Raw genomic sequence first — 25,842 nt, forward strand, 5'->3', positions numbered from 1 at the left:
TATATATATATATATATATATATATATATATATATATATATATATATGTATTGTAAGCTGCCTTGAGTCTCCGGAGAAGGGCGGCATATAAATTAAATTAATTAATTAATTAATTAACTAATTAATTAATTAATTAATTAAATAAATAAATAATAAAGCGCCGTCCATTGGTTGAGACTTGACAGCTCAGCCAGTGGGAGAAATAAGCAGGCACTATAGACTACCTGTTTGACAGCTGCTGTATAAATAGCAGCTGTGACTAGCTCTCTGCCGTCCACTCAAAATCCCACCTTCGTCACCAGTGTTCTATTCGGGAGAACGAGGCTAGGAACTGAGATGAGACGGCATTTAAGAAATTCCTTTATTAGGAACAGGCAGCTAACAGGCAACTAGAACAGCAACAGCAGCAACAATAACAACAACTTTCAGTCACGGCTGCTATTTATACAGCAGCTGTCAAACAGGTAGCCAATAGCACCTGCTTATTTCTCCCGCCGGCTAAGCTGCCAAGTCTCAGCCAATGGGCGGCACTTCTGTATTGCCGGGCAGTGACGCGGCTGCATCTGCAACAAGAAGTATGATAGAAAATATGAGGAAACAAAAATTGTTGAAATGAAATTGTCTACATGTGTATTTATATGTATATATGTAAATAAATTAATTAATATTAGAAGTATATGTACAAAAGATATAGTAGAATAAGGGAGAAAAATGTATAAGTAAGAAATTCTTGACTGATGCAAAACTGTTGAAAAGGAAAAAGTGTTATAGCTTTCTTTTTGTTTTTAAAAATGTTTAATATATTTTTTTAAAAAACAACAACTATATATCATTCAAAAGAGATAATCAAAAAGCCAAAAAGAAAACAAAAAGTTCAAAATACCTCCTCACCAGCAATCAACAGAAAGATCAATAATCAAGTAAACAAGTCTAATCAAGAAACTAGTAACACAGTCAAACAAGCTAACAGTAAACAACAGCCTAATCAAGGAACCATGAAGATCTCAGTGACAGGGCAAGCCACTATATACACACCTTTGTAGGAGAGATGATGTTATCTACTAATCCTATGAAAAATCTGCAAGAAAACAACCAATCTCAGAGAGTACTAAGGTCCAGACAGTTCACCCCTTAGCTACAAATATTCTCTTTTACTAAAACAGCAAAGTCTGGAAAAGATCTATGTCTGTATAGAACATTTATATTTATGTGTATGTATATACACATAAAAAGTATCTCTCTCTCTCTCTCTCTGCCTCTGCCACTGTCTCTCTCTTTCGCTTCCACTCCTCTCCCTCCCTTTCCCTTTCTGTCTCTCTCTGTCTCTCTCTGAAATTGGGCTTCAATCAAGGACCCATATAGAAGAGCAGGAAATGCCCCAAATATGCCAAGAAGTAGAAGTTATTCTATTTCTGTTATTGATTTCCCCAAGGGGGAAAACCTCCATTGAAGAATTATGTATGCAGTGCTAATGCTAATATTGTAAGTGTGACACAAATAAGCACATTGGTGACCAACAGGCGTATCAAACAAAATTCAGACAATACCAGTATTTTGATTAATTCTATTATTTTTAGAATATCTGAACAGAAAGATGCTTCTTAACAGTGAGATCCAAATTTCATTTAATACAATTTAATTTGATTTACTTTGTTGTTTAATTAACCATGACTGAAATTTCCATTTGAATTCATCTGTTTTCTCAGTTGGAAGCCAGCTGCAGATCCTGGAGAACAAAACTTTTTACATTTCTCATTTAGTTCTTTTGGTCCCTTCTCACTATTATATTGTCCTTAATTGCAGGTTACAATACCCTGTGTATCACAAGTTGGTTTGAGCATGTCTAGACCTGTACAATCATTATCAATTATACATTCTTATTTTCAATGTCTACGGAGTTACAGAAAACATTAAAAGTAATGTATTTCTGCAGCAACAAAAATGTAACATTCTTTTTTCTCCAAGGGTACAGCTAGAGGACAAAGTCCTGTCTTTCTGATTTTTTAAAAGAGTAAACCTCTACTTTAAAGCAGCCTCATGGAACACTGTATCTCTAGGCTGTCCTATTTCAAATGCTTAATTCTCATGGAGTGAATAGATGGCTGAGAGATAAATTGCTCTGAAAAATGATATTATTCTTTGCATCTGTAGCAATATTGTCCTTCTATGTAGAAGGTGATACAACCCTTTTTAAATGTTCTGTAGGAAAACAGCCTTTTATTAAGCACAAGCAATATCATTCAGAAGATTTGGTCATTGCGGGCATTTCGTCTCAAATTTACATGATGTCTGAAAAAGTAACATTCAGAAGAAGTCCATCAGATGAACTGGTTGATGATTTCATGTATGGAATTCCTTTTTTTAAGTAATGCAAATACAGAAAATAGTTAAAGTCATGCTTGAATTAGGATGGAGGATGAATGTTAAATTGCCCTTTTCTGCACTATTATTTCTCTCTATATAATATTGCTTCAATTTCCATCTGTTACACAAGTTATTTTTCATTGTGTTTTTATTTCTACAGCTTCTAATGCCCTCTTTGATACCATTTTAGCAGGTATCAGTTTAATTTTAATACATTTTTTCATATGGCTATAACTCGATGAAGTACACATGAAATAAATGCCTGCAAAGGACTGCTTCATACCAAAAATATGTTAAGGTGTGCATGGTTGCAGTTAGTCCTACATGCAGATATTATATCAAATATTCCTCAGAAATTTCCAGTGTATTGAATAAGTAGAATATTAGGATAGGAAGTAAAATTAAATATAGACCTCCCAATTAAGAACCCCCCCCCCATTAATTATTGATTTTTATTGCATTTTGCAATCGGGCAGCCTGAATGCATATGGATTGTTATATTGCTTTGACCTCTTTCTTGAATATTGTAAACAAGTGTTTGTTTGATGCTAGTGCATCCACCTGTATCAGTGCTTGTGGCCTACACAATCTAAACTTCTGTGATACAATTAGAATGCAGCCAATTCCAGATTTGGCTATAGATGTTGTAAATTCATTTCAGGTTTTACATGCAAAACTACCAGCACATCTTGGCTTTGGAATTTGCAATCAAAGAAATCAATGAGAATTCTAGGATCTTGCCAAACATCACCCTCGGTATCCATATGTCCAATAACTATATTCTGCCTAGATGGATTTATCTGGCTTCCATGGAGCTTCTCTCTACAAAGGGAAGATTCATCCCAAACTACAAATGTGACCTCAAGAACAGTGTAATATCTATGATTGCAGGACATAATGCTTACATTGGTCAGTTCATGTCAAACATTCTGAGTATATATAAGATCCCACAGGTAAGAGCCATCCCATAAAGAAAGGAGTCAAATCTAAATGCAGTATTTCTTGCTTGATTTAGTATAATTTCTATTCCAAACTTTTATCTTTATGAATGCTATTAGTGTCAGAAAAATTCAAAACAAACGGATAACATACAGTTAAATTCACATTCAAGCAAAACATCAAAATATATTTCAACCAGGGTGGGAAAGAGAGGAATGATTCAAAATGCTAAAAAGTTGTGTATATCTTATCTACGGGGTAAATTATGTCACTAAGTAAATCCAGAAGTTTGTATTCATCCTTGCAATTCATATATTTCTGCAGCTCTGTTTATTAAAACAAAAAGAAACAACTATCATAGAAATTGTACTGGAATATGCAAATAGTAATCAATTCTGCCCTTGCCTGGAGAACATAAATATTTAAATAAGATTCTTAAAATAGACATAAGTGATTTTTTTTTAAATTTGATTTATATGCCGCCCTTCTCCAGAGACTCAGGGCGGCTTACAATGCGTTAAGCAATAGCCTTCATACTTTTGTATATTTTTATACAAAGTCAGCTTATTGCCCCCACAAACTGGGTCCTCATTTAACCTACCTTAGAAAGGATGGAAGGCTGAGTCAACCTTGAGCCTGGTAAGATTCGAACCTGCAGTAATTGCAGGCAGCTGTGTTAATAACAGGGTGCTTTAAACCACTGTACTACCAAGGCTCTTGGAAGTATATACTCTAATTTCTTCTTTTTTCTTAGCTCATATATGGTTCTACTGCAGAGATAGATGACAACATACAAGCTGCTTTCTTCCATCAATTATTTCCAAATGAAGACCTCCAAATTATGGGGCTGGTCCAATTGTTGCTTCACTTCCAGTGGAAATGGATTGGGCTCATTAACCAGAGCCCTATAAAGGGGAAGAGGTTGATACAGAATAGGCTTGATATATTTTCTCAAAAAGGCATCTGCTTTGACTTCATGGAAGAAATGCCAAAGGAATCCATTACGAATGATGTTGAAATTCAACTGAATGGTTATATTTTGCTGTATAAAGCTATTATGAGAAGTACTTCCAATGTTGTAATCATATATTGTGAAAATGAGGACATGCCTGTTTTTAGAATGTTGCCATTTATTTCAGAATATGAAGAAATGCCAATGAAGAGAAAAGATAAAGTTTGGGTTATGCCAGCACAGATGGAATTCACATCAATCCCATTTCAAAGATACAGAGGCATGGATTTCATCCATGGTGCCCTATCATTGGCAGTTTCCTCAAAGGAAATATTAGGGTTTAAGAAATTTACTCAGATGAGAAAACCTTCTTCTTCAGAAGAGGACAGTTTGACAAGAGTATTTTGGGAATATGCATTTGAATGTTCTTTCCCAAATGGTAGGTTAGATGAGGACAGTGACAATCAATGCACTGGTGAGGAGTCACTGGAGACCCTTCCTGAATCTGTAATTGAATCTAGTATAACTGGGCAAAGTTATAGCATTTACAATGCTGTCTATGCAGTGGCCCATGCTCTGCAAGCCATGCTTTCATCTAAGAGCAGAAAAAGAGGAAATGCTTGGGAACTCAGTCAACAGTCGTGGCAGGTAAAAATGACATGAATGAAAATACCCCTTTATGTAAGGGCCAATCATATAAATGTTCAGCTAGTATTTTGGAGTTGCAGAGCTAATAAGAGTATTCTGAAGCTGAACTAACTCATAAGTGATATGTCAGAACTTCAAATGATAATTCCGGATAACACTAAACATGGGGTGCAACAATTTTTTTTTTTAATTTGATTTATATGCCGCCCTTCTCCGAAGACTCAGGGCGGCTTACAATGTGCTCAGCAATAGCCTTCATCCTTTTGTATATTTATACAAAGTCAGCTTATTGCCCCCACAAACTGGGTCCTCAATTTACCTACCTTAGAAAGGATGGAAGGCTGAGTCAACCTTGAGCCTTGGCGAGATTCGAATCCTGCAGTAATTGCAGGCAGCTGGTCTTAATAACCAGCTTAATAACAGGGTGCCTTAAACCCCTGTACTACCAAGGCTCTTTGGACAATGAGAAGGCGGCAATGTGAATACACCATCTGAAGAAGTAATAATTAAAAAGATCCTCGATTGCGCCAAAATGGATAAATTAACAGTGGAGATCAAAGAAAGAGATGACTTGGATTATTATAAAGTGTGGAACAGGTTTTATACCTGGCAAGAAGATAGAAATCAAATTAAGAAATAAGAATATAAACTGAAATTTGGTATTAATACACTGGATATAAATATATGTAACAATCCTGCTTACAAAAATGTTAATTATGGGCATACAAAAATAAGAGAAGGATTAGGAAGATGGAATTTAAACATAAAGACAAATGTCAATGCAGAAAGTTGTAAAATTGTATATAAATGTTCTTAGTTTTGTATTTTAGCGTTTGATGTACACGTATGTTCTTTTTTTCCCTTTTTGTATTTCTTTTGTTATTGTGTTTTTTATTTTAAAATATAAAATACCTAATAAAAACTATTTTTTAAAAAAAAAGAAAGAGAAGGAGGCAATGTCAAATGTTAATTCAAAAGAAGTTTTGGAAGGAGTGTGGGGTAAATCAGTTTCCAAATGAATAGGACTGTTTAATAGGATATAAGGAATGTATCCTTGTATCCCACAGTGGTTTGTGATAGTTCTATCAAAACATTCCACTAGTAACCTCTTAATCTTATGATGCAAATGCTTCTTCTAAGACCATTGTTCTTTTTAAATAACAGAAGAGCTGGAAGTAACTTGAGATCTATTATGTAATTGCTTATGAATCATTTTTGCCCTCCCTTTTGAAATATAAGTTCTCTGCAGAAGTTCCTTCCACTAGTTTCTGGATGTAATTTTTTCAGTGTCCTAAATTAACCACAAATACTGTAATTGTCTTTGATTATTTGCTTTGGGTTCTGAGTTTTGATTCCACAGTCAGGTGAGGAAGGAAGGAAGGAAGGAAGGAAGGAGGGAGGGAGGGAGGGAGGGGGAGGGAGGGGGAGGGAGGGGGGGAGGGAGGGAGGGAGAGAGGGAGGGAGGAAGGAAGGAAGGAAGGAAGGAAGGAAGGAAGGAAGGAAGGAAGGAAGGAAGGAAGGAAGGAAGGGAGTCTTGATTATTTCCTTGGGGTCCTGCATTTTGATTCCACGTGAAGAGAAGAGTATGAGATATATAAGAAAAAAAGAAAGGATGGCATTGAAGAGCGATCAATAGAGAGACCACAACAATTTTTTGTTGGTTCTTCATAGATGAAATGCTCACAATATTTTAGAACATCAGAGCTTCTGAGCAACAGCAAGTAACCAGCGTGCCATTAAGAGTCCACATTATTGGTTCAGCTGACATAGATGATAATATTGCTTCCAACATGCATGGGAATACTAAAGGAATTTTAAATACCTAAATGCTTTTTTTAGAAACGATGCAAAAGTCATTAGAAGGACTGTTAAGAGAAAGTAAAGGCAATTTAGACCCGGGAAAGAAGAGGGTGTAAGAGAGACCAATTCTGCCTTAGAAGGAAATTCCTGCAGGTATTCAAGTTATTCTGTTATTCTATTATTCTATAATATTCTGTTATTATACCTCATAACAATAAATATTCCTCATATTATATTTGCTGATTTGTCTGCCTTAAAAGGTTAACACCTAATTTATGAAAGATCCTTCATTCATACTTGCTCATTGCTTCCAATTGTTATAAATTTCTTTTAATAATTTCCATTTAGTTCCATTGGTATCTGAAAGCTGTTTCATTTAACAACGGTGCTGGAGAAATGGTTTCCTTTGATGAAAGAGGAGAACTAGCAACTGGATTTGATGTTATCAACTGGGTCACCTTCCCCAACCTATCATTTCATCGTATCAAAATTGGAAACATAGCTCCAGTGACTCCCCCTGAAAATCTTCTTACTCTTTCTGCAGAGGAAATAATCTGGCCCACCATGTTTAACCAGGTAGTTTTGGCACCAATATCAAACCACAGTGAATAATTTATTTTATTTATACTTACTGCTTCAATGCTCAGAAAGTTCTTTCAGGAATTACAGGCATACAATGACTCTTTTCTCAAAGTGACTCGAGAACATGATTACCCTAAAATAAAAAAACCAATGCAAAACATTTGCACTGATTCGAAGAGAGATTTTTATAAAGGGGGATTTACAAAATATAAGGTAAAACTCTGTCCCAGATTTAAATGATTTATGAGAATGTTCAGGTTTTAGAAGCAGGACCTCAAAGTAATAAGTTAAAAGTAAAGGTAATAAGATACTCCTTGATAGCCAAAGGGTAGAATATCTACTATTTATAAATATGCCATGAGTCATGTTATTGTAAAATATCTGCCTGAAAATTGTTTGGAGCTTTAAATTGGAAATACCTAGTTGACATAGTATAAATCACCAAGTAAAGCTATAAATGAAATACATGAAATCAATACTGGAAATCTAATTTTCCATTAAATTCAAAGATAGACTTTTGGTTGTGATATAAATTCTTTTATAATGTTATAGTGCAAGAATGATTTGCAGTTAGAATGAACTTCAATTTTTTCAATACAAAGTTATTCTGGATATGGAAGAATACTTTCACAATTTAGCTAGCCATTCTTCCAAAGAAGCAATCAAATATTCTTTCAAGTAGACAGTATAGAAGATTTTTGGAGCCATTAAGGCATAATTTTATTTTAGAAATGAATCCTTTCTGGGGATTCTATTTGCAGTCCCACCAATTGTGGGAAAGGACATAATGCTTGATTATATGAATAACAAAAGACTCTTAAAAATAACCAATATGACTGTACTTCCTAAATTATACCACTTTCTGTCACATGGTTACTTAAGGATGTATGCTTCATACAACATGGCCAACCCAGTATACAGCCTGTGTACTTATTTAATTTGTAAACATTTTCCCAACATCATATTTTTGCAATATAGTTGCATTTCTCATATCTTAAGTCTTGTTTGTAAGATAAGTAAGGCTGCTTGCTTCTCCCAACGTGTGTTTCTGACCTGTTTGACAATACTTTGTTAATACAGTGGTACCTCGGTAGTCATTCCTAATGACTACCGAGGCACGATGAGTACCAAAAATGATGATTTCCAAACAAATTGTTCTCATAAGGAATAAGGTTGTGAGTCACAAGGTAGCTGATATCAACAAGTTCTAGCTTCTTCATTGAGTATCAACCAAACAATGAATTCAATGAGTTTCAAAGCAAGTGAGTTCCAAGGTACCACTGTATATGCCTTAAATACTAGTCAAATCCAATTCTTCAGATGCAAGAATTCCTGAAACGTTAAGTAAAAATTTCTCAATTTTCCTTCTTAATGTCCAATAGGTACAGCCCTTTTCTATGTGTAATCCTCCTTGCTCATCAGGTTGGAGCAAAATAAAAAAAGAAGGAAAGCCCTTTTGCTGCTATGATTGCCTTAAATGTCCAGAAGGAAAAATTTCATACAAGACAGGTAAGAGATCTAAAGCAGAGATTCCATTGCTATGTATTTTGTGCTATGCCTTACATTACTCTTTAATTATAAACAGCAGTTTACCATCTTTTTACAAATTTGTCCATAATTCATTTCTCCTTTTTCATTTGTCCATAATACAGGAGAGATGTTGATTACTTAGGAGTCTATTCATGTCATCTTTTTTACTTTGGGAAATATAAACCAGACTATAAAAATAAATCTTTTCATCTATGGTTTCTATGAAAATAAAAAGATTTCAAGATTGGGTGGAATGAACCTACTGTCATTTTGGGAATTGCAATTCAGAAAGATTTAAAATAAATGGTAAAGAAGAGATCTCAGTTAGTTCAGCAAGCATAATTTTTTGATAGTGTATTTTGGGAAACAAACAATAATTTAAATTTAGATTATGTTTTTATGTATTCATCACATTTCTATACCATCATCTGAATTAAGTGAATCTGGACAGCTTACAGGTGTCTCTCTCTGCTCCTGTTAAACATTTATATGAAGCTACTGAGTGAGATCACCCATCACCATGGACTGAGGTATCATCAATATTTTGATGATACTCAGCTGTATGTCTCAACCCATGGTAAATTAAGTGATGCTGTGTCCTCCCTCTGACAATGCCTGGAGGCTATTAGGGGCTGGATGGAGAGCAACGGGTTGAAAGTAAACCCTTGGAAGGCCAAGTGGCTCTGAGTTTGGGGTTTTTTGGCCCAGGGAGAATTGGATGGGGTGGCACTAGTCCAAACAGACCCTGTGCATAATCTGGGGGTTCTCTTGGACTTGCGATTCCTGCTCGAAGACCAACTGGTGGTCATGGCCAGGGGGACCTTTGCGTAACTACGGTTTGTGCACCAGTTATGCCCTTTCCTGGACCAACAATCCCTACTCACTGTCACTCATGCCCTAGTCACTTCCTGTCTTGACTATTGCAATGTGCTCTACATGGGGCTGCCCTTGAAGAGCATCCGGAAGCTCCAGTTGGTGTAAAATGCAGGGGCCTGCATGGTTTTGTGCACACCTCAATGTGCAGATGTATCACCTCTACTGTAGGAGCTGCATTGGTTGCTGATCTGCTTTTGTGTGCAATTCAAGATGCTGCTTGTCACCTTTAAAACCTTTAATGGCTTGGGACCAGGTTATCAGAGGGACTGTCTCTTTCTGATCACATCTACCTGACACACCAGAGCAGGAAGGAAAGGGATGTTGTGAGTCCCATCCCCTAGGGAGATACATCTGATGGAACCTAGAAGAAGGGCCTTCTCCATGGTGGCTCCCTCTCTCTGGAACATCATTCCCCCAGAGATCAGAATGGCCTCCACTCTAATACTCTTCCAGAAGGCACTGAAGAAGGTTTGAAGGTTCTGCCAGTGGGTCTGGGAACCCAGAGCGGGATGGAGCCTGTTTGTATGATATATTGTCACCAAGTTGGGGAGTGGGGGTTATTTTATTATATTATTTTTAATGTATTATATAATTGTCTCTTTTATTAGTTTTATGGTTTTTATATTCTTGTAAGCTGCCTTGAGTCACCATGTGTGAATAGACATCAATAAAAATTTCCTAAATAAATGAATAAATATGTTAGTATAACAGAATAACAAAGTTTGAAGGGACCTTGGAGGTATTCTAGTCCAACTCTCTGCTCAAGCAGGAAACCCTATACATTTTCAGACATGTGGTTATCTAATATCTTCTTTAAAACCTCCAATGTTGAAGCACCTACTGGATTAATTGTTATCCCTGTCAGGAAATTTCTCCTTAGTTCTAGGTTGTTTCTCTCCTTTATTAGTTTCCATCCATTGCTTCTTGTCCTGCCTTCAGGTGCTTTGGAGAATAGATTGAACACCTCTTCCTTGCGTCATCCCCTCAAATATTGGAACACTGTTATCATGACACCCCTGATTTCTTTTCACAAGACTATATAAATAAAAGCATATCTTCATATTAAAATATAAGTAAGAATAAAGTTAAAAACAAAATTTAAAAGTAGGCATTAAAAGTTAAAATATGAAGGTGAAAAGAATGCCCTCATGACACCCAGGGTTGCATATCAGTCTTCAATTCCAATGCTGATGAAGTCCAAGGACTGACCCCACAGCTCAGAGTAAGGTGTTCCACAGAGAAGGGGCAACAGCAGAAAAGGCTTTCTTTCTGCGACTTGCCAGCCAAAATTCCTTAAATGACAGAATCTGCAATATACCCTCCCTGCCCGATTAGGTGGGATGGGATCATATAGTGGGGATGATGGTTCCTCAAGTAATCTGAGAAAAGGCTTTAAAGGTAATAGCAAATGCCTTGAATTGGATCCAGAAACAACTGACAAAAATTGAAGTTTGTATAGCAGAGGTGTTATATGTGGAACCCTAAGGGTGTCCAATATTGTTTGTGACATTACATTCTACATCAGCTACAGCCTCTTCAAGAGTAATCCCATATAGATTGCATTGCAACAATCCATATGGGCAGTGGTGGGATTCAAATAATGTAACAACCGGTTCCCTATTCTAATGATTGACTAGTGAGGCCATGGTGGGCATGGTCAGGAGGTGTGACAGGCAGGACTTGGCCTCCTGCATCCCCTTAGGGAGCAAAAACAGCCTGGGGATGCCCCCATGTCCCATTTTGGGCCTAGTAGGCTTCCATACACTTACCTTGGAGCCAAAACAGGGCCCATGGGGACTCCTGAAAGGAGCAGAGCAGGAAGGGGCTGGGCCAGCCAGCAATTTAACAACCAGTTCACCAGAACTATCCCAAGCTGGTTGAATCCCACCACTGCCTATGAGAGATGACCAAGATACATGTTACAGAGTGTAGGGATTTAAAGGCCACAACTGGTGCATACTACCATATGTGGTGGGAGTGCTCAAAAGCAAGAAGTTTTTGGCAGCAAATAAGGAGCTGGTTAGAAGAGATGTTAATGTTCAAAATAGAAGTCAAGCCAGAATTTTTCTTACTGGGCATGACAAATGGCAATTATGACAAAAATGTAATCTATTTAATATTGCATATACTTACCGCGGCAAGGCTAGCATTCGCTCAAAAATGGAAGTGTAAAGAAATTCCCTCAGAAGGAGTAATAAACAAAATTTACAGCTGTGCAGAGATGGACACACTTACTTTAGAACTCAAAGACAAAAATGAATCAACATACTATGAAGTCTGGAATAAATTTTATAATTGGTAGATAAGAGGAAGAATGCCAAAAACAAGGGATAATGAATGTCTGGAAATGTATATATCAATGTATATCAATATATCAAGGCATATTGAATTTGTGAATGTAATATAGGTTTACTAAATATATGTATAGCTGTTTAGGAAGTAAAATACTGTATACTTGATATATAATGAAATAGGAGATATGTAAATTTGTATATAGATTAAGGAATATATTACTTATTAACCTGAATTTAATGCAAATGTTAGAAACCAGAAATGTTGAGCAATATCCATTGTTTTACTTTTAAAACTATTTTTATTTTTTTATTTTTTTAAATAGCCGTGGTGGCACAGTAGTTAGAATGCAGGATTTCAGGCTAATTTTTCTGACTGCTGATTGCCAGCAGTTTGGTAGTTTGATTCTCACCAGCTCAAGGTTGACTCAGACTTCCATCCTTTTGAGGTTGGTAAAATAAGGATATGCAATATGCTGACCCTGTAAACTGCTTAGAGAGAGCTGCAAAGCACTGTGAAGTGGTATATAAGTCTAAGTGCTATTGCTTAGAAGATGAAGTTCAGAGAAGGCTTTTCTAAACATGACTGACACCTGCTCCTCAAGCAGGAATCATGAGTCCAGGAGAATCCCCAGATTACACAATAGGTCTGCCGGGACAGTACAATACTATCCAGAACAAAAATGGCCAACCCCTGGATATAGAGAAGCCTTCAATTTCATATCCACTCAAAATACCCAGGGTTCAGTTGACCCCTGTTTTTCTTCATCTAATCCCCCACATCATCCAAATGCTACAAAAGAACATGCACAGCATCACTTACTTTGCCCAAGAGGAAGATATTCACTTGAGTATCCTCAACATGCTGATGATACACTTTATTTGTGATGACAAATGAAGTCACTGAGCACCTTCATGTAGATACTAAAAAGATACAGAGAAAGCACTGAGTCATATAGCACCCCATAGGTGTGTTGCAGGCTGGACCTCTTGCTCCCTTTGGAATTGGTCAAAGAGGGAGGAGATGAACCAGACCAGAAGTGTTTGTTTTCTTCTCACAATTCCAAAAGCCAGCTCCAAAGGATACCATAATCAAGCCAGGATGGATGTACTATCCCTATCCCATTCTTTCCAGACATCATTCAAAAGAATGACCAATGCCATTTTCATCCCATATCCAGCCCTGAAACCTGACTGAAAGCAGTCCAGATAATTCATTTAATCAAGGATCTTCAGGAGCTGCAGCACAACCATCTTCTCAACCACCTTCCCTAAAAAGGGCAGGTGGGAGACTGAGCAAAAGTTATGAACTGTTTGTGTCCAGTAATAACTTTTTGAGAAATGATACACACTTCATAGTGTCTCTATCTTGTTATTGTTCAGATTCATCCCTCATCTTTATCCAGCAATGCTCTAGATGTCTCTTGACTTTTTTCAACTCTCTCAAATCCTCCATAAAGCACAGAGAATGGCTGGTTCAATGGAATGAAAAAAGTTGCATGGGCCTGACCCTATTCAATTCTATCCAAGCCCTCTGCTATCTCTCTATTCCAAAAACAGTGAGGGATTTGGCAGGCCCATAAAGCAGATCCTATGAAACAACAAATCTCAAGGTTGCTTGGGCAGGGTGGAAGGGAGGAAGGGAGGAAAGGAAGAAGGAAAGAAGGAAGTTTTCAAATATTCACTGTCAGGAAAGGAAATATCTCTGAAATGATGATCAATTCGGTAATGGGTTGTTGTCTATAACATTAAACACGTGCTTGCAATAATTTCTTTTCCAGATGCAGATGACTGTTTCCCATGTTCAGAAGATCAGTACCCAAACCAAGCTCACAACCTTTGCATTCCAAAACACATCACATTTTTGTCTCATGAAGAGCCTCTGGGAATTAGCCTGACAGCTACTGCTTCCTTCTTTTCTTTCATCTCAGTTATGGTCCTGGGAATCTTCATTAAGCATCAGGACACCCCCATTGTCAAAGCCAACAACCGGAACCTCACCTACATTCTTCTCATTGCTCTCCTCCTCTCCTTCCTCTGCACTTTGCTCTTCATTGGGCAACCAGATCAGGTGAAATGTCTCATGCGACAAACTTCTTTTGGCATCATCTTCTCTGTAGCTCTTTCTTGCATATTGGGGAAAACAATCATAGTGGTCCTTGCTTTCATGGCCACCAAGCCTGGATCCAAAATGAGGAAATGGGTGGGGAAAAGGCTGGCCAATGCTATAGTTCTTTCATGCTCTTTAACACAATTCTCCATTTGTGCAGTGTGGTTGGCAATTTCCCCCCCATTCCCAGATTCTGACATGCATTCCATGGCTGAAGAAATTGTCCTAGAATGTAAAGAAGGTTCAACCACTATGTTTTATACTGTTCTTGCTTTTCTGGGATTCTTGACTGCTGTCAGCTTTTCAGTTGCCTTCCTAGCTAGGAAGTTACCTGACAGCTTTAATGAAGCCAAATTTATCACCTTCAGCATGTTGGTCTTTTGTAGTGTCTGGATATCCTTTGTTCCCACCTATCTGAGCACCAAGGGAAAATACATGGTAGCTGTGGAGATCTTTTCCATTTTGGCTTCTGCAGCTGGATTACTGGGTTGCATCTTTTCCCCCAAATGTTACATTATTATTCTGAGGCCGGATTTGAACAGAAAGGAACAGCTGACGAAGAAATGAAACTGATTTCTTTGGTCCACTATAAGTTCTATAAATTGTGACAGAATCCTCATTTGCCTCATTAAAGGGTTACTGACCATCTTGAAGAAATTATTGAAAACTAGTTCTTTGGTTTTTTAAACAAAAAAATGCAGTTCTGAAACATAACATTTTGAATGCAATCCTTATAGCATGTTTCCTATACAACCCTGGCAAAACTGATGGGCTTTGGGTACAGGGAGCTCCAGGATCTGAGAGTTGGGCATCCTTAGTTCTACATAATGTTGGATGCTTATCCTACGGTTGGATAGATAATATATAGAAAACTATGTTCTGTAACTTTAACTGCTACAAAGATGACTAATTGGCTGTGCTAAGCAGACATAAAAGAAGGCAGGAAGTTCATTCACTTCTGCTCCTGTTATTAGAAGTTTGAACTGCTGAAAGGAACTGTGTCTGTGTTACTGAAGAGAACTAGAATTGTAAGCAAACTATGTTTATGTGTTGAACCGTGATTATTTGAAAAAGTGTTATCTTTGTTTTGAGAAACCAAGTTTGTTTTACTACAAGTAAAGACTGTTTATTTTTTTAAAAACGTTCAGAGTCTGTGAGTATCTGTGTGTTTTGCTAAGCAATGTATCTATTCACTGTCTGGTCCGTTGCACCACTTTGCAGAGGGCAGTTTTACCCTCAACACTGGTTATGGGCCCAGTACCAGAGTGTGTGTACCAGTTACAGCAATAAGAGAGTTGTGACACACATTATTGCTCCAGACATTCTGATACATATTTAATATCCTGGTGAGGATGGCACAAGGTCAAGCTCCCAACTTATTGCTGGTTACCCGGCTGGATGGCACAAACTACAAATCCTGGTCCACCAAGTGCAGTCTCCTGTTGTGCAAAGAAGGGCTATGGGATGTAGTGCAGAATCCACCAGATGTGACCTCCTGGAATGTTGACGATGCTGAGGATGCCAGGAAGATAGCCGAGTTCCAGAGGAAGAATGAGAGTGCATTGTGTATTATTGGTTTGTCTCTAGACAATACCCAGTTGTTCACATCGAGGGTGAACAGTCTGCTGCAAGATGCTGGGGTAATTTGAAATGTCTTTATGTTCGTGACACTGTGGGGGCGCAAATTAACATTACACGAAAGTTGTTTCGCACACGACTCCTTAAGGGTGGTTACATGTTAACACATCTAAATTGCATAAAAAGCATTTTTTGAGAGCTACATCAGAAGGAGGTGGATTTTTCCAAGCAGCAACAGGTTTATATACTGTTATCATCGCTAGATGAGAGCTACGATGATGTAGTAACATCATTTGAAGTTCTCACACAGCAGGAACTAACTTTGGCCAATGTAACCTCGCGACTACTAGAAGAGGCCAGAAGGAGAGAAGAAAGAAAACAACTAAGGGAAGAACCTGAGTCGATTAATGTAAATGTAAAGGCAAATAACCATGTATATGCTGTAAAACATTGTTTTAATTGTGGCAAGAAGGGTCATATAGCCAGGTTTTGCAGAAGGCTGAAACAAAAAACCATGGTTAAAGATAAAAAGCAATGTAATGTAGCTATGTCTGATAAGATACTGGTTAACCACGATTCATAGGTTATTGATAGCGGAGCGTTGCTATGCATTGTCAGAACACAAAACTATTTCGTGAAAATGTTGCCTAGTAATAATAAGGTTTCTTTAGCATATGGGTGGAAGCTAAAGGCATGTGGTGAGGGAACGGCAATATGTCCATATGTAAAAGAAAAAATGCATATGTTATATGTTCCAAATCTAAACTTTAATTTAATTTCGGTTAGAGTATTGGTTAAGATAGGATATGAAGTAATGTTTAGAACCAATGATTGTTTAATTGAAAAAGGTGAATCCAAGATTATTGGAAAACTGAAAAATGGTTTATATGTATTATTTAGTAACCATGTTACAAATGTTGTATACTCAAATGTCAAACCACATGATGAATGTGTTCACTTGCTTCACTGATGTATGGGGCATATCAGTTTTAAGATGTTACAGAAAACTGTAAAATTAGTTGATGGGTTGAAGCTGAAACCATGTAACCAGTATTTAAATTGTAATATTTGTAATCAGCAGAAAAGTAGAACAATCCCTGCTAATAGGTTTGATGGGTTTAAAATGAAGAGACCACTGGAAGTGGTATTTGCTGATTTAATAGGGCCAATGAAGGCTAGTTTAGGGGGTGCTTGCTATGTTCTCAGTATAGTTGACCATTATTCCACGTATGGTTTTTGCTATCTATTGAAAACTAAGGTAGATACTTTTCGGTATTTTGTTCAATGGATTAAGTTTGTGGAGAGAAAAACAAATAAAAAAATAGTTACCATTGTAACTAACAATGGTACTGAGTTTGTAAACACAAGGTTTAAATCAATGTTAGATAATGCTGGTATAAAGCACAAATGTTCAGCTCCATATAGAACACAACATAACTCATATGTTGAAAGGAGAGGACAAACCCTACAAGCAGTGATAAGATCAATGTTAGCTGATGCAGGTTTACTGGCTAATTTATGGGGAGAAGCAATTATGTGTGCAAATACACTCTTAAACAACACCATAAATACAACCACTAACAAAATTCCATATACTGTATGGCATGGAAGGAAGCCTGATTTGAGCTACATACACACATTTGGAGCACCTGCATGGGTACGTATTCCAGTGCAGTTAAGGAGTAAGAGCCAGAGAAGGCCACAACAATTAATATTTGTTGGTTATAATTCAAACCACAGATCCTACAGATTTTGGGTAAAGGAACAGCAACGGTAGTTAACAGTGCAAATGCCAGTTTTGTGGAGCATGTAGGGTGGAATAGATTAGGTACTGAAAATGAGGTTATTATTGAAACTCAGACTGAAGCTACCAATGAAATGCCAGAGATCCAGAGTGAAGAGGTAGAGAAAGACGTAGTACAGGAAGAGGTAAAGGTGGAGAGGCAATCTGTAAGCCCTGAACTCCCAAGAATGTCAAGTAGAGTAACAAGACCACCTGATAGGTATCAGGCAACTACAGTCTATCAAGTAAATAAAGTCCCTACTACATTTAATGAGTTGATCACGTTTCCACCTGAAGACCAGAAAGTATGGAAAGGTGCAATGACTAAAGAACTACAATCTTTGCAGAATTTGAAAGTGTATGAGTCTGTAACAATTCCAAAGGGGAAAACTATACTCGGTAGTAAGTGGGTATATAAATTAAAGACTGGGATAGATGGGATACCAAAATATATAAAGCTAGGCTAGTAGCTCAAGGATTTAATCAGTCTCCTAATGATTACGATGAAGTATTCGCTCCAAGCTTAAAAGCCATTACATTGAGAGCAGCATTGGTATGGGCAGCTAGAAATATTTATTTATTTATTTATTTATTTATTTATTTATTTATTTATTTATTTATTTATTTATTTATTTATAAATTTGTATACCACCCTTCTCCCTGAGGACTCAGGGCGGTGAACAGCCAAGTAAAAGCATAAACTACAAACATTAAAATACAATTAAAAAGATATATATAAATTTGGCCCCATGATTAAAAACAATAACAAACAATTAAAAACATTTTAAAAAGTGTTAAGCCAGCCCAGCTTGCTGGAAAAAGAAGGTTTTAAGGGCATGGCGGAAGGCACCGAGGTCTTGGATTCTCCTTATCTCTGGGGGCAGCTGATTCCAGAGGATAGGTGCCCCCACAGAGAAGGCCCTCCCCCTGGGGGTCACCAGTCTACATTGTTTGGCTGATGGCACCCCGAGGAGGCCCTCTCTGTGGGAGTGCACAGGCCAATGGGAGGCCATCGGTAGCAGCAGGCGGTCTCGAAGATAACTAGGTCCTATGCCATGGAGCACTTTAAAGGTGATAACCAACACCTTGAAGCGCACCCGGAAGACCACTGGGAGCCAGTGTGTTGTAGAGGTGTTGTAGAGGAGAGGTGTTGTATGGAAGTGCCATGCAGCTCCCGTGACTACCCGCGCAGCTGCATTCTAGACCAGTTGGAGCCTCCAGGTGCTCTTCAAGGGGAGCCCCATGTAGAGAGCATTGCAGTAGTCCAGGCAAGAGGTGACGAGGGCATGAGTGACTGTGCACAGGGAATCCTGATCAAGAAAGGGCCGCAACTGGCGGATCAAGCAACCTGACCAAAAGTCCCCCTGGCAACAGCTGTCAGATGTTCCTCCAAGGACAGCTGCATATCCAGGAGGACTCCCAGATTGCGAGCCCTCTCTGAGGGGCTCGCCCCCAATAGTCAGTGATGGAGTCAACTGACTATATTGGGATGCCGGGAACCACAGCCACTCAGTCTTGGAAGGGTTGAACTTGAGCCTGTGTCTCCCCATCCAGATCTGCACAAATATATTGTTAACCATTTAGATGTAGAGACCACATATCTGCATGCACCATTACAGCATGAAATTTATTTAAAGAAACCCTCAGGATTTGAGGAAAATGAGAAGGCTGACTGTTGGTTATTAAAGAAAAGTCTGTATGGGTTAAAACAGTCAGGTTATGAATGGAACCAGTGCATTGTAAAAATGTTGAAGAATATCAGATTTAAAGCAGGATTAGCAGATCCATGTTTATTTAAAATGGAACAGGATGGTATATTATCATTATTACTTCTTTTTACTGACGATATAGCTCTGATTACAAAGAATGAGCAAGAGGCCAACAGGATTGTTGATGAATTAAAAGCTCATGTCAGGATTAAAAATCTAGGGGAGATACAACAATATCTAGGTGTAAGGATCAAAAAAACTAGGGGAGGATTTAAATTATCCCAAACTGATAAAATTAATAATCTATTAAAACAGTTCAGAATGGAATTGTGTAAACCATCAAAGACACCTATGGTTCAAGATTATTGCAACACTGATGTGAAAAGTCCGTTGTTTGATAGAGGGATATACCAATCGTTGATTGGCAGTTTATCATACATTAGCAATTGGTCTAGACCCGATATTTCTTATAGCGTGAACCAATTAGCTAGATTCAACACGGAACCTACAGAAGGACACTGGCAAGGAGCAAAACGTATTCTTAAATATCTGAAATATACCATGCATCATGCATTATATCTACAACCATCAGAAGAATTGCATGTAACCGCTTATGCAGATGCTAGTTTCGCAACAGATGAGAATACAAGAAAATCAACCTCAGGAATCGCTGTATTTCTGGGAAAATCTTTGATATGGTGGCGTTCAATAAGACAGAAGCATTTAAGTATGTCTATAATGGAAGCAGAGTTTTCTTGTTTATCTTTGTTATGTACGGATTTGATCAGTATTAAGCAGCTGATGGTAGATTTAGGAATAAATATACAAGATCCTATAATAGTATAAGAAGATAATCAGGCAGCGATAAAAATGGTGACAAATATAGCTGTAAAGACTAGAACAAAACATACAGATCTTGGGTATCTCAATGTAAGAGAATGTATAATGAACAAGATGATAGAACTTGTATATTGTGCATCAGAAGACAATGTGGCTGATCATTTCACAAAAGCACAGGGAGGTAGGAAACATATAGATACATGTGAACAGTATGGTTTAAGATTGTAAATATATTGAGGCTTCCGGTTTGGCTTCCGTCGCCGCCAGACGGTCTTTCGGGACTGCCAGCCTTGTCGCCCGTAAGAGCCGTCTCTACAGCTGAGAGACAGCTCAAAAAACTCAGTCTCCTTGAGGAGACATGAGAGAGAGCCGGCGAGAACAGGTAGAGCCCTCTGCGAACTCCCCAGAGTTTTTTTTCTACTCTTGGGGAGGAAGCAGAATGTGGCTTCCTATCCAGCTCGCCGCTGCTCTGGGCTTCGGGGGAACTCTGCGTTTCGCAGAGCCAGGTGATGGGACCAACCCAATCAATGAAAACTAACAGATTGTCTGATCAAACAGGATGAAATCCGGATCTGGGACTCTAAATTGCAAGTATTTCTAACAACCCTATGAGTGATTTTAAAAGCGAAGAAAGAAAGTTTAAAATGGCGACTGGCTGATGCTTGAGAAGAAAGCTGAAAGCGAAAGTCCTTCCATTTGAATAGTTTAATACGTTACAAAGTATCTGAAACAATAGCACTGGCTAGAAGTGAAGAGAAAAATTCCTATTTCATGCTTCTTCCTTCTTAGAGACTTGATATTGATATTGTTTGGAGAGAAGTCTTTTTCTTTAAAAAGAGTTTGTGTGGCAGGATGGCGTTAAAAATGACAAAGCCAGACAATCAAGCCTTGGGGCGGAGGGCTCCCCCATTTACAAATCATATGAACAAGTTTTGAGCTTGCAGATGCAGAAGAATGGCTTTAAAGACCTAAAGGAATTTGTTTTGGAGGAGATGGCAAGACATGATGAGATTGTGAACCAGAATCTTGAAAAATTCAGACAGGAAATTAAAGAGTTGATACAACAAAAGTATGATAACCTGAAACGATATATTGTAACAGCATTGAAAAGCTTTTCAGAAATAATTATAAAGATGGATAAAGATATCAACTTAGAAATAGAGTCTAAAATGAAGGAAGCTGATTATAAGATTCATAATCTGGATAATAAAATACAAAGAATTGAAAATGATTTGATAAATATTCAAGAAAATAGCTGAGAAGTAGAGTCTAAAATAAAGGAAGCTGATCACAAGACTTACAATGCAGATAATATAAAACAAAGGATTGAAAATGAAGTCACAATGATGCAATACAGATCCATGGAATTTGCAGTCAGAATAAGGGAGAATAACAGGAGAATAACAGAGATGATTTGAGAAAGATGTCTGCTGAAGTCCTGGCTGTGATTTTAAAGGTTAGTCCTGAAGAGGTATCCTGTAAGATTGATAAGGCCTACAGAGTAAATTCTTGGGTGGCAAAGCAAAGGCAGTTGCCTAGAGATGTGGTGATTTACTTTACTGATAAAGGAATAAGAAATGATATTGTGCAAAAGTCTTTTAACTCCACTCTAGAAATGAATGGAAGGAAGATTTGGATATATAAAGAGCTGCCGTCCAAGATGTTAAAAGATAGAAAGGACTTTGGATTTTTGGTGACTGAGCTAAAGAAACAAAACATCCCATTTAGGTGGGATGCTCCAGTTGGTATAATACTGAGATATCAAGGAGAAAGATATCAACTAAATACTGTTGAAAAAGCGGAAGAATTTTACTACAAGGTTTTTAAAATGGATCCAACATCTCCACGTATGCCATCAGTGTTAGGAACACAGGAGGGGGATAAAGAAAAGCAAAATGAACAAGAGATTGAAACTCAGGCTAAGCAGATGGAGATGGAGGTAATGGAAAAACAACAAGTTACAGAGGCCTTTTTGGATGAGCCGCTTTTGGAATCTCCTTCAGAGGCTATAGCTGGATCACCTATAAATATAAGAGAGGCGGCTTTGGATTTCGATTTGATGTCTTATCAAGTTACAGACCAGCATGGAATTCAATCAGCTGATATACAAGTCCTAGAAAGGCAACCAGGATGGAGATCTAAACCACAAAAAGTTAAGAAAAGAAGAAGCAGGTTCTACAAAACTAAAAAATTTTAAACTAAACAAAAATTTTTTTTTTCTTTTTTATTAGCCAACAGACTAATGCCAGTTACTTAAAAGACGATTAAATATAATAAGCCGGATTTATAGAAGGCTGATACATGAAAATATAATTGAGGCAAATTACTGACTTATACTATTTTGAGAAGAATAACAGATCTCTGCAGTGCTGGTGCTTTTGGGATGTGGAAGATGGCCTCTGATTGAGCAGATTGGAACTTTCTATTTTGGACTCTTTGAAAAAATGGATTACGTATATGTTGAGTTATAAGGCAAGAGAACTATGGGATTGGGGCATGCAGAAGATCTGGTTGTTACCCTAACGTGGTGGTTGGAATTAATAATCTAGATAAAAGACACTACAGAAGATACTACATGGAATATAAATATAAAGTCACTCAGGTGGTTTTTTATATACGAAAACACTTATTATTGATGGGGGCAGATGGTAATTGAAGATACTGAATATACTGTTGGAAGCAGAACTTGATGTTACCCTAACATGGGCAATGGAATTAATAATCCAGTTGAAAGACATTACAGAAGATACTATATGGATTACAAACTTAAAGTCATATGAAGATTTTATTTATATATGGAAATATCTTTTAGTGGTTGTGGTGTGGGCAGAAGAACAAAGATACTAAAAATATTATGTATGGTAGACCTGTAGGAAAATGGGTGGAGATAGGTTAGGTTACTGATTGTTTAGTTTAGGAAAAGGGATGTTATGTTCAGATATTAATATACGTAAAAGATTTGAATTAAGAGATATATGTATGGGGGTGGAGGAAATGGGTAGATTATGAGTTGAATAAATGCCAAATTAGGATTTATTATATAATTTTATAGCTGAATGTTGCTTAGAAATGTATAGTATGGGGGGGATATAATAATAATGTTAGAAAGAAATGGTTAGCATATGGGGGGTGGTGTAAAAGGATGGTAAAGTATTATATAATCTGATATCAATTTGGATTTTATTTTGGAGAAGCCACGGGGGAAGGAGAGGGGGAGGGGGTTAGGGAGGAGGGGGGGAAAAGGGGGAAAAATCTGTATTTGAAAAACTTTTTCAATAATTAAAAAAAATGATTGTAAATATATTAGTCTACCCAAAGGAGAGAATGTTGGATGCTTATCCTATGGTTGGATAGATAATATATAGAAAACTATGTTCTGTAACTTTAACTGCTACAAAGATGACTAATTGGCTGTGCTAAGCAGACATAAAAGAAGGCAGGAAGTTCATTCACTTCTGCTCCTGTTATTAGAAGTTTGAACTGCTGAAAGGAACTGTGTCTGTGTTACTGAAGAGAACTGGAATTGTAAGCAAACTATGTTTATGTGTTGAACCGTGATTATTTGAAAAAGTGTTATCTTTGTTTTGAGAAACCAAGTTTGTTTTACTACAAGTAAAGACTGTTTATTTTTTCTTTAAACATTCAGAGTCTGTGAGTATCTGTGTGTTTTGCTAAGCAACATATCTATTCGCTGTCTGGTCCATTGCACCACTTTGCAGAGGGCAGTTTTACCCTCAACACATTATCTATTCAAACCCAGTTTGCAAGCTGGGGGTTCTTCTGAAGTGACAACTCCAGCCCAAAGACCAGATGGCAGGTGTAAGCATGGGAGCTTTTACACAACTCCAGTTTGTGCACCAGTCTTTTATCTTTATCGTATCTTTGCCAAGCTCACCAATGCAAGTTGCCATCTATGAAATATCTTATACAGATTTTCTTTATATGCAGTTGACATTGTTAGGTTTCCCACAATTTCTGCCATTTATCTAATTCTATTGTGTAACCAAAGTTTTTTGCCCATGCTATCATGGTCTCCTTCATTTGTTCATCTTCCAGTTTAATGACCAATAAGTAATTATACAGCTTTTTTTATCAATCTTTCTTCTGTCCCTGTTAACGTCTTATCTAGTTCTGTTGTTTATAGAAACCATATTTAGCATCTTGCTCATATCTAGAATATATCTGCACTTTTGAATACCATGCCATGTCAAATGCTTGACCACTCAGCTCTTGTTTAGTTTTAAGTTCCCCCTTTTCATTCAAAATTTCTTTATATCTAATAACATTTCCCATGTTAATGACATTTGGGTGGATCAGTGCTTCCACTGTTGAAAGTCAAACTGGTATCCTCAAATAATGTTCTCTAATTTTCTCCCATACTAACAATAGTGCATTCCTTATGAAATGTCTTTGAAAGTAACCATGGGTCTTGCTTTTCTCATACCACAAGGCTTACCAATCCAGTTGTAAATCATGGTCTTCCAGAGTCAATAGTGTGAGAACAAAATTTTTTACATTTCTCATTTTGTTCTTTCTGTCCCCTGTCGTTATTATTTTGTCCTTAATTCCAGGTTACAATACCCTGTGTATCACAAGTTGGTTTGAACATGTCTAAAAAAAATGTAACTCGTAGAAATGATGGTAAATCTGTTGGCAGTAGGTAAACCTCTAAAACAGAATTGAAAAAATAAATAGAGGATATATGCGTAAGTATTTCTAGGATTAGGGATTGAAATCTTTCAGCAGTTTTGACAATTCCATAATATTATCTACTTGTCAATATAAATTTCATAAAACAAATAACTAACACAACATATAATTACTTACAAGAGTAATATACAGCAAAGGGCAAACCAGGTGGCTTTACTGTATCTTATAACACAATTAAAGTCCTCCAAAGCAACCAAAGTAAATCAAAAGACCCAGCAGTCCCAGAGTAGAAATACAATATATTGTGTATACAACATATAGTGTAAGGACTGTAGCAGGCCCTGTGTAGGACAAAAGTCAGAAGACTACTAGAGCGCATCCATGAACACCAACTAGCAATCATCATTAGAAGACATGATGAAAATTCCTTAATTTCCATGCTAATTTTCATGTCAGAACACATGGAATGACTTAACCATAGTTTCAACTGGGAAACCATAGGTTAAACTGAGAATCAGAGACCAAGCAAGTCCAAAAATGCATATAGAAGTAACAACAACTATATATCATTCAAAAGAGACAATCAAAAAGCCAAAAAGAAAACAAAAAGTTTAAAATACTCACCAGCAATCAACAGCAATCAACAGAAAGATTAATGCTACACCAACAACCAAGTAAACAAATCCAATCAAGAAACCAGTAATGCAGTCAAACAAGCTAACAGTAAACAACAGTCTAATCAAGGAACCAGGAAGATCTTACTGACAAGGCAAGCCACCATATACAATGAGAGCAAACCCCACTCCTTTGTAGTAGTGATAATGTTATCTACTAATCCAATGAAACATCTGCAAGAAAACAACCAAGCTCAGAGAGCACTAAGGTCCACACAGTTCAACCCTTAGCTACAAATATTATCTTTTACTGAAACAGCAAAGTTTGGAAAAAATTTGTGTATGTATGGTGTTACGTATATAGTTTTGGTGGGAGATTTAAACAACAATAGGTCAGCTAGGTTGTGATTGGTCAGCTACCTGGCTGGACGGGTATATAAGGAGGGCTGTTTGCTTGTAACTTTTGCTGAAGTCTCACTCTACATTAAAGAGCTGTTGTCACTACCTTGCTTCTGCCTCCTCAATCGCCCAACTCAACATTGGCGATGAGGATGGGATCGAGGCACTGAGAAGCAA

At 37.3% G+C, this 25,842-nt stretch overlaps 2 protein-coding genes across 2 annotated transcripts in view; both read left to right on the forward strand.

Moving 5' to 3' along the window:
• Nucleotides 1-520: 520 nt before the first annotated feature.
• On the forward strand, nucleotides 521-14,749 carry LOC148113859 (vomeronasal type-2 receptor 26-like). The gene is made up of 7 exons (XM_087893471.1): nucleotides 521-575; nucleotides 2,206-2,344; nucleotides 3,026-3,317; nucleotides 4,058-4,903; nucleotides 7,052-7,279; nucleotides 8,668-8,794; nucleotides 13,764-14,749. The coding sequence occupies exons 1-7, from the start codon at nucleotides 521-523 to the stop codon at nucleotides 14,657-14,659; spliced, it is 2,583 nt and encodes an 860-aa protein (XP_087749597.1). The 3' UTR covers nucleotides 14,660-14,749.
• A 695-nt stretch (nucleotides 14,750-15,444) lies between these two features.
• LOC148113860 (vomeronasal type-2 receptor 26-like) overlaps nucleotides 15,445-25,842 on the forward strand; it is a 56,521-nt gene continuing 46,123 nt past the window's right edge. Inside the window, exons 1-2 of the mRNA XM_087893472.1 lie at nucleotides 15,445-15,732; nucleotides 17,411-17,855. Of these exons, the coding sequence (XP_087749598.1) occupies nucleotides 15,445-15,732; nucleotides 17,411-17,855 (733 nt within the window). The remainder of the gene's footprint in view (nucleotides 15,733-17,410; nucleotides 17,856-25,842) is intronic.

The sequence above is a fragment of the Pantherophis guttatus genome, chromosome 4, assembly GCF_059756535.1.
Source record: "Pantherophis guttatus breed Tessera chromosome 4, ASM5975653v1, whole genome shotgun sequence".
Taxonomy (NCBI): Eukaryota; Metazoa; Chordata; class Lepidosauria; order Squamata; family Colubridae; genus Pantherophis; species Pantherophis guttatus.

Bases quoted from the DNA above. Each gene is read 5' to 3' on its own strand.
- LOC148113859 (XM_087893471.1), top strand. From the start codon at position 521: ATGGGCGGCACTTCTGTATTGCCGGGCAGTGACGCGGCTGCATCTGCA. The intron at 2,345-3,025 runs GTATGGAATTCC...AATTCATTTCAG, and splicing joins GAACTGGTTGATGATTTCAT to GTTTTACATGCAAAACTACC. The intron at 8,795-13,763 runs GTAAGAGATCTA...TTTCTTTTCCAG, and splicing joins AAAAATTTCATACAAGACAG to ATGCAGATGACTGTTTCCCA.